We start from the raw sequence: 9525 nt of genomic DNA, 5'->3' as shown, positions 1-9525 counted from the left end.
CTGCTGCACACACAGGAAATTTGTGCTTTTTTAAAAAAAGGCTGCTGTGTCAACCTCACAAGTTACCTGTTAGTGTTGTTAGGGGCAAAACGGATTCGCTGTCTATGTCATCTGATGTCTGGATAAAGCCATGGGGCGAAGGTACAATGAGGACGGTGTCATCCATGGGAGACGCCTCAACTTGTTCTTCTGTCGTTGGAGAACTGAGATCCTGTGTGAAAACCAGCATTTTTCAACTAGTGTTTACAGAACAGAAACATGTTTTGTTTTGTTTTTTAAAAAAGTCCACAATAGCAAATAAATGAAGTGCTGTGCAAAATTGCTTGCTTTGAATGAACCATTGTGGGTGGAGGATGGCAATTTTTAACAGCAAAATGCTTTGTCTCTTAGTTGTGAACTGTGGCAGAACAATTACTAGATTTATTTGCAAGGATGACTGAGGACTTACTTACAAAGTAGACTGAAGAAGACCTACCAGTGCATCCGTCACCTATCTCACCCGGAATAAAAGTGCCAGGGCTTAAGTAACAATGATCTGTAATGCATTTTTAAATTGGTGTAAGAGCTAAACTAAAGCAGATGGAAGCTGAAAGCAAAGGGGTTGGGGGGGAGGGGGGCTGGGACAGTGGAAGTGGAGGACAGGAGACCTAGTTCTCCCCACTCCAATGCCATTTCCCCAGTGAAAAGAGAGCAGCTTTCAAGGGCAGGTTTATTTAGTTACTTCTGAGTGTTTTTAACAGCCACAAGCCACCAGGAGAATTGCTGGTTTCTTTTAACCACCAGGAAGAGTTAGGAAATGGATTCACTGAAGAGCTGCCATATACGAAGTTGGACCATCGGTCCACGTAAACCACAATTCCAGTTTAACCAGCAATATTCCCCAGGCAGGCATCTCACTCCATGTTGCTACTTGACGACGTTTTAACCTCAGATGCAGGGGCTGAACAAAGCATATTCTAGAGTTATATTATCCCACTTCTCAAGTTGCTCAGAGGTGCTGACATTTCATTCCCTGCTCCCTACACATATGTACTTGAACCAGGATCATGTGTGTTCATGACCATTCTCACGCATGTTCTCATCACTGAATGTTTGGCACTTCTCTCACTTTTGTCTGAAGCAATGAGGAACACCAAAGGGCACACAGGAGCCAAGAATGCACCACCTTAAGATGATCTCCCCTTGGAGAACTGCATAAGCAATTTGTACAAATTGGCCAAAAGCAATTATGAATGTTTCTTGCGGCCCTTTCACGCAAACTCAATTTGCAAACTTGGGTGTTTTCCATGGAGTACGCATTCCACGGGAAGCTGCAGTCAGTTCTCAGATGAGTGTACCAGCACAAAGCAGGTTTGTTTAACATGGTTAAAATATCAAAGATGAATTGCATGAAGTTGCACTTGCTGAGCCTCAAAAACAACTGCTACAGATCCAGCCATGTGCCAAATCCTCATGCTGCTAAGTACTGCTTTCCTTACCTCAGAAACGTAGGTGCCAGCTAAGTCAGACCGACAATCTTCTTCACACTTGATATCCGTGTGCAAAATCTCTCCTCCAGCTCTTGCCATGACCCTGTCAATGAGTTCACTGCTACTCCTGCCACCAAATTTGGAGGAGTCGTCTTCGCTATATGCAGACTGCTCTTCCACAGCCAGCTTGGGTTGATGGATGTCCTCTGGAAAGGCGTCTGCTTCCAGAGCCGTTGGAGGGTCCACCAGATTAACGGGCTGAATGTCTGAATCAACAGCAAGTTCTGCCTGGGTTACGGAGGGAGAAATCTCTTCTGCTGCAACAGTGCGGATTATGACACTTGGTGCATGGCACTGTACCGTGACATTGTCACCGGTGTTCAGCAAGTGTTCTGGCTGTGAGAAATGGCCACAAAATTGATAAGTGCCACATAGTGTTGTGACTGACTTCTTTATGCCCCTTCAGCAATGATGAAAGGGGACCAACTATGCATTTTATTTTAAATTATTCTATACATCCACTGTACATACATCGTAACATTGCATGCAAAATTACCCATTCTTCACTATTTACTAAATCACATAAAAAACTTGACATCTACTCTATTTTCCTGAAAAGGTATGTTCAAATACTCAACGAATAAGCTTTACATTAAGTTTTTTTCTATTAGCCAAATTGCACTAACAGTGGGAGTTTTACAATGTGCTCCAGTCTTTTGGCTCTGGGCCTTGTAACGCCCTCCCCTCTCCCAATTATAAGCTTTTTAAACCCAAGAAGAACCTTGCTGAATGAGACCAAAGCCCTTTCTAGTCTCTTTATTTTGGGCGGCCCCCGTGAGAGCAGGATGTGGGATGAGAGGAGCTACTGGCTGGAACCAGCAGGCGGTTCAAAGGCTTCTATGTTATGCTCTTATAAACCTGCCTTATCACAAACATTCATATTTGGGGCTTTAAAAACACGAATTTAGTAATGTTCCAATCTTATTATTTCAATATATATTGATTGAATTTTCTCACCCCCCTTGATCATTATATTTTACAAAATAGTGAGAAGTAACGCCAGACATCAATAAACAAAATTTGAGATGAGCACCTACTACTGTGTGTTTATTGTGATCATGAAGGGTGGGGAAGGCACAGCCCTGACTTCCTTGGGAGAGACGGATCTGTCAGAGGAAAAGCTTCAGAAATAGATGAGAAGGGTTGGGATCAACCAGGCACCTCAGGAGTGGCATGCTGGCAGTGGTTTGGGTGGGACACCTGAGAGATACTGAGGGACCATCATTGCTCCAAAGGCTGTAGAACTCACCCCAAGGGTCGGTCTGAGGCTCTGTCCATTCAGGCCACAACTCTGATGCTGCTAAATGCAACCTGTGTGCACAATGCCCCTCCCACAGCCCATCAAGCTGAACCCCAAGGTATGATGGGCACCATTTTAAGATTTGACTTCCCTAAATCATTGTCCCTTGCCACAACTAGCACAACTAACGCTGCAGAGGATTTTCACCGGAGAAAATACATTCAAGTCAAAACTGTTCTGCACTGGTGTTTTCTTTGATGCAGCGCAGCTGCTCCAGCTGACTAGCAGCAACTCCAAGCCCCCCCCCCCGCCCTTTATCGCTCCAGTTTCTCCTTCGAGACACCTACGGATAAGGCGTGGACGATGATCTGGTCTGGTGAGGCTGGTGCCGTGGCAGCTGTGAGGGTCACTGTTGGGCTGGTGGTCAGTGTCAAAGGCAAGCCTTGGGTGGAGCTTGTCTGGAGTAAGTACGTGCCTGGAGTCCCCGTGGGCTGAAGATGGAAAGACTCAAGAGAAGAAGGAAGATCAATGGGAGGGTGATCTGCAACTGACTCATGAAGGACATTGACTCTGAGGAAGTTAGACTCAAAATGTAAACTGTGTTCCTAAATGCAGCGTAACTGAAATAACCCTAGAAATGTAGGACAACTGTCCCCCCCCCATGTCCTTCCTTTCTCCCCACAAGGAGAATGTCCATATCCTGGAGAACAAGGCAGTGCCTGCGGTCACCCATGTTATCCCCAGAGCCATCCTGTGAGATAGGCTTGGTTCAGGGACTATCCCAGGGGCACCCAGTGACTTCATGGTCAGGGAGGAATTCCAACCTGGTCTCCCGAGTTCCAGTCCAACCTTCTTCAATAGACTACATGGCTCTGAAATGGAAGTGTTCCATCCACTGCACAGAAAGGCAAGTCCCTCCTTGCTTTGAAATGTGCCAGGCTCTCTGGAATTTGACCACTGGCATCTACCAGTTAACCCAGCTAGCTGGGATAAGAGGTATGAAGGATGCCCATTTCCTATTGATTTATCTTGTCAGACAACTGGGGTTGAGACTCCTGCATAAGAGGAGGAGAAGAGGGAGCACCATCATTTTTCTTACACAGGGACAGGTGGACTTCAGGTTTGTATGGCCTTTAAAACAACAACAACAACTAATATCTTAGTGGTCTACTAATACATTTTACATTTCAAAAAGAAAGATGTGCATAATTAGGACCTCTTAATGTTAAGTCATAACATTAAGACCTCTTTTGTTTCATGATTCCAAGAACTGAGAACATAAGAAGCACCTTTCTGGACCAGACCAAATTCCAGAGTAATCCAACACTCTCCCATGAGAATCCCAATAGCCCTGCAGAAACCAGGTGCTCCATAAGAGACTGGCCAGTCGTCCAGCCAGAGGGATGGCAATCCTACTTTTCAGAGTGCTCCTGATTCTTCCTCTAAAGTTTGACTTGCCTGCCCAAAGTGGCCAGTGGAGGGAAGGCTGGCTGGATCCAGTTACCCACCCCTGGTGCATGCAGATAATGTGACACCATAAAGTAAGTTGTTTTGCATGATTTTAAAACTTCCAGTTATATTATGCTGTAATATCCTGCTAACTGAACCTCACACAATTTATAATACTTTATGTTGCCATAAGGACACCATTGAGATGCTCCTTTCCTCAAACTTTAGTCTGAAAAACCAAAAGATCAAACCAGGTAGGTGTGGGGTCTGTAGAACTTACTGGCAGGATCTCAAATGTCTGTAGTGTCCCACTATTTAGAGTTATTGTCTCAGAGTCAACAGAAGCAGCAGGGGAATCTGCAGAAGCTATGGGAGTAAGAGGGAGAAACATACCCTTTTTATTATAAAGAGAGAGAGAGAGAGAGCGCGCGCGCCCTAGGTCTATTTAACTGATAGACAATCACATAATTTAGTATTGAAAGACAAAGGCTACAGTGGACTGCCAGTACAACGAAGCAGTTAGTGGGCATATTAACAGTTTGTTTGCCATAAATAAGCCTCTCTAAGTGTTGTGATCCTTCAGCTGGGAAACACTAATTTTTTTACTACTAATTACATTGGGAAAACAGTTGATAAAAATACATATGATAACTACACAGAGATTAATTAAAACTTAAAACAAGCATTTCCAGGACAAACACCCCCCCCCCCCGGCAGGCTCTCATGGTGGGTGTCACCAAATCCATGTGAGCAGCTGTGTGTGAACAACTCACGGCTCACTCTCACTGTGGGGTCATCTGAAGTGGCCCAAAGAGGCACCCAACTCCTGAATGGTTTTGGTCTGCTGCTCAACATGGAGAGGAGGTATCACCACTTACACACGAGTAACATACTAAGAAATACAGATAAAAAATCTCATTGCCATGGAAAAAAGCAGGGGCATGTGTGTCAATACATGAACTGTGTGGGAAAAGGGTGCCTTCCTTTGTTTATACAAAATAAAGAAATTCCTTCCAGTAGCACCTTAAAGACCAACTAAGTTAGTTCTTGGTATGAGCTTTCGTGTGCATGCACACTTCTTCAGATACACTGGAGTGTATCTGAAAGCTCATACCAAGAACTAACTTAGTTGGTCTTTAAGGTGCTACTGGAAGGAATTTCTTTATTTTGTTTTGACTATGGCAGACCAACATGGCTACCTATCTGTTCCTTGTTTATGATTCTCTTCCTCCACAGTGCTCTGAGCAGCTTATGTATGGTTCAGAGACAAGGCCAAATCTGCTTAGTTTCAGTAGAGGGAATCACTCTGGCGTCTTCAGGCTATTTTGTGAGCAGCAGCAACAGTCTGCCTTTGTTCAGCCTGCAGGAAGGTGGGTGAAGTAGCTGGCCTTCAACCTCAATTTTCTGCATTCTTCCAAAGGTGCTGGCTGCATGCCCTGTCCTCTACTGGATGAAATCTTCAGTGCTTAAATAGATCATATCCAATATAATGTGCTGTGCAGCAGCTATAAAACAATCAGGAGCTTTAGTACTTTCTGTATGTTCACTCTTTATGTTAGCTGTCTGGAAAGCAATACTGAGAGGGCAGGATATCGTCGTTGCCCCCCCCCCCCATTTAATAAATAAATAAAATCACTGGCAGTGCTGCATCTGCCGCCCTCCTTCTTCCCGTATCACTCTTAGAATCACATGCAATTTTATCCCAAAGGGCAGGGTGGGTGGGGCACAAAACCCCCACTAGCAACCCCCACCATCTTAGAAGCTACCAGCCTGGCCTAACAGAGCCATGAAATCCACTACCTTCCTTTCCAGGAGCAGACACAGGGCAGCACTAACCACAGCAAACCAAAGGCCATTTCCTTTTCCTCCCTGAACGCAAGAAGCCTGCCCAACTTTTCACATTCTCATGGCTATATTTATGGTTACCCATATTCACTGCTTGCGCCACGTGAATGGCGATGGCGCATGAACCATGATGTACATACTGTGTTCTGTCTTTGCTGCATATGTATGTTATGTATGGGGTAGCCTACAGGCCAACTTCTTGCCAGACCAAAGAGAGATCCTCTTCTCTCTGAAAATCAGGAAACCCCTTGATTTGAGGAAGGGCAATGATCGGAGGGAGGAGGAACAAGTGAGGGATCAGAGGTACTTACAGACATGGGTAATCTGAACTGGAATCTGCAAAGCTGCCACGGGGCTTGGAGAATTGCCTGAATTCTCATCCAAGCGAGCCACCCGAATCTGCACATGCTGAACCCCAGAACCAGAATGAGCATTTGGCAACCCAGGTACAGGTTTCGTCTCTGAAAGCTGGTGCCCTGCAGCGTTCGTCTGGCTTTCGTGAAGCTGTTTCAGACCTTTTATAAGAACTGAAATGGGGAAACAAAAGGGTCACTCAGAATGTTGCTAGACGCAAAAGACAGAGAGAAGTGTTTGGAATAAAGCTGTGTGTATGACAAGTGTTCAAACCTCATGAGAACTTTATTAAAACTTATTCCCCTCCAAAAAAACCTCGAGTAAAGAGCTTCGTGCATCAGGCAAATCAAAATGACCTAGTCTTCCTAATGTCAGAGGCAAGCACATCTATCAGTCTGCCCACATCCTCTTCCTGAACTGTTTGCAAATAAGATGGGGAACCTTGCTTCAGAAGACTCTCACCGTTGCAAAACCAGACAGGGGATCCCATCTTTGGGAAAGGGGAAGGAGGAGGAGGGTCGCTCACTTTTAGGAATGGGCAGGGCTGGGCATGCAAGCCAACTCCATTCTCTTCTTTCTCTTTCTCCTCTTCACGCCCACTCAGTCACTCACCCCCAGAGCAGAGAGCCACTCTGCCTGAAGCCCAGACAGTGCAATGGCAGGTAGGCTAGGAGCCTCAAAGCACCCCCACCCCGGAGGCGTCACCCGGGGCAAAAGTCCTGGCTAACCCCCACCAAGCTATGGCACTGGGGAGTGGCAGACTTCTTTGGACAACCTGAGAGACAAGAGAGTCACCACCCCGCTATGGGTGGGGTCCAGCATTTGTCATACTCACAAGTACACCCATTGAAAGTTAGATGTCCCTCAATATCTATTTATGTATTTAAATTTGTTATTTGCCCTATTCTTATTACTTTGTATGCATGCATGAGTGTGTGTTCATGTGCTATTTTTAAGGAAACAGACTTTATGAAAAAGTATACATGCAATATTCATTTAAATATGGAGAAGTTTAACAAACACAAAAACCTCAAAACACTACAATCTCAATCCTAGATGTCAAGAGCCAGCCTAAAATAAAGATTTCACTTTATGCCTTTGCTTTTTCAAAGTTTTTAGTTTCATAACCCATGTCAGGACCACTGAAACTGGAGAAAGGCAATAAAAAAACCAAATGAGTCAACACAGGAATTAATAAAAAAATATTAATACCTTATCTTAGACAACAAGGATGGCTGGGGAGATAACTGCACAAAATAGCCTTAGGACAACTGCATAGGTTATTCAAAGCTCCTATCTGTCTAGTCCTCAACACGCTTCTCCAGTAGTTTTCTGTTGTTACCGTTTCCTGCATGAAGTCTTCTCCTTCCTCTTTCGGGAAAGCTACATCTATTAGTAGCAGCAATCCTAGAGGAAGAACCTCTACAAAAGTTCGAGGTTTGAATCTCACCTTTGTAATGAACTCTAAGATAAATGTAGCCTCCAATCTGAAAATTTCGGGAGAATAATAAACTACCTCAAAAGACTGTGGAAAGGATTACAAGATATGGAAATTAGGTGGAGCACTCTTAAGGGCTATGTAAGCGCTGTTATTTCCTACTCTCTTCCACCCTCCCAGCAAACAAACAGCGAGCAGGTAAGGTAACCCTTTAACACTTTACCAGGAAATGAAACCTCTTTGTGGTTTGCGATCTGCCTTTTGATCGTCCACCATTTACTACGAAGCCACTGGGGTGAGCGCACACTGCTCCATCCTTCGGCCAGCAGATCCCAGTTGATATCATTTTCATCAGATACTTCTAGCTCTGCTATTCTGACAGGATTACATGGGAAAGAAGTGTGTGTTAGAGAAGACAGCTTCCAGCGCAGAGGGAATGTTATGTAGCTCCTGCTTTAATCAGATTTAGTAAGACTGCACAGCAACAAATGGCACGTGGTCTCAAGAGTGATTCCTGGTGGACTGTGGTCAACATCACAGAAGCCGCCACCGTACCTCCTTTTGGGCAGTGTCACTGGAGGCCCAAAGCCTGAAAAGGCTGAGGGACTGAATGGCTTAAACCCAGACAAGAGCCTCTCCAGCATTCCGTCCTGCAGTGGCAAACCAGACGTCTCGGAAGTCCACAAGCAGAGTCTGAGGGTAATAACACTCTCTCTCTCTCTCTCTCTCTCTCTCACACACACACACACACACACAGAGAGAGAGAGAGAGAGAGAGAGAGAGAGATTTGATCTCCTGCATCTAGTATTGAGGGGCAGGCTACCTCTGAGTCTGAAGGTAGCAGCATATAACCATCATGACTAGTAACTATAGGCAGCCTTAGTGTCCAAGGATTTATCTCTTCTCCTCCCAAAGCTTACATTGTCAGCTGCCTGCAGTGTAACTGCCCAGTGTGGTGAAGCAGAAAAACCTTGGAGGATTTAAAGCAGAGACTGGGGGACCATCTGTCATGGATGCTCTTGCTGAGATTCCTGCATCGCAGGGGGTTGGACTAGATGACCCTTGGTGCCCCTTCCAACTCTATGATTCTATGATTTCAATCTTTATACTTTCATAGCAAGAAGATTAAAGTATCTGGGAACAAGGAATGCAGCGGCCATTGTTAAAGAGGTGCCTAAAGTATTAAATCAAAGTGACAGAGATGTTGATTTTGTCTTTTTAAATTCCCCCCAGCCCTGCTGCCCCATCCCTGGATGTGCTTTCCAAGAAAATGGCACAACCTCAGGATTAGGTTTATTTCATCTTCTTTAGTCCACTCGGTGCCTCCACTTTGTTTCCAGTTTAGGTAGTTGAGCCATTTGGAACGGCACTGCTTCTCAGACCGCGTCCCAACTCGCTCTGCCACAGCAGCCCAAGACACTCCTTGCGTGACAATGTCCCCAGGCTCTGTGCTGGTTAATTCATGTACCACTTCTGCCAGTCTCTTTTCTTCTTCTTCTGTCCACTTCCCTGAAGGGGGAAAAAAGTAGGGAACAATACATGGCAATGAAAAACAGTTTCACTTAAAAATAAAAAATTAGATGTATATACGGCCTATCCTCCAAGCTCAAAGTGGCATGCAGACGACTCTCCCCATTTTATCCTCACAACCATCCTGTGATGTACATTAG

The 9525-nt window shown here is 45.0% G+C and overlaps 1 protein-coding gene across 3 annotated transcripts in view; it reads right to left on the bottom strand.

The window, feature by feature from the left end:
• The window catches only part of DMTF1 (cyclin D binding myb like transcription factor 1), a 28494-nt gene that overhangs the window by 2244 nt on the left and 16725 nt on the right, over positions 1-9525 (bottom strand). For all 3 annotated transcript variants that reach the window (XM_081879136.1, XM_081879138.1, XM_081879137.1), the window contains 7 exons: positions 9136-9364; positions 8079-8230; positions 6375-6590; positions 4499-4584; positions 3117-3275; positions 1479-1865; positions 67-211 (listed from right to left, as the gene is read on the bottom strand). In XM_081879136.1, coding sequence (XP_081735262.1) covers positions 67-211; positions 1479-1865; positions 3117-3275; positions 4499-4584; positions 6375-6590; positions 8079-8230; positions 9136-9364 — 1374 coding nt within the window. The remainder of the gene's footprint in view (positions 1-66; positions 212-1478; positions 1866-3116; positions 3276-4498; positions 4585-6374; positions 6591-8078; positions 8231-9135; positions 9365-9525) is intronic.

This window comes from Podarcis erhardii, assembly GCF_964252035.2.
Source record: "Podarcis erhardii genome assembly, chromosome: 10".
Classification (NCBI taxonomy): domain Eukaryota; kingdom Metazoa; phylum Chordata; class Lepidosauria; order Squamata; family Lacertidae; genus Podarcis; species Podarcis erhardii.
The sequence above is the reverse complement of the archived record's forward strand: the minus strand, read 5'-3'. Positions and strand labels throughout refer to the sequence as shown.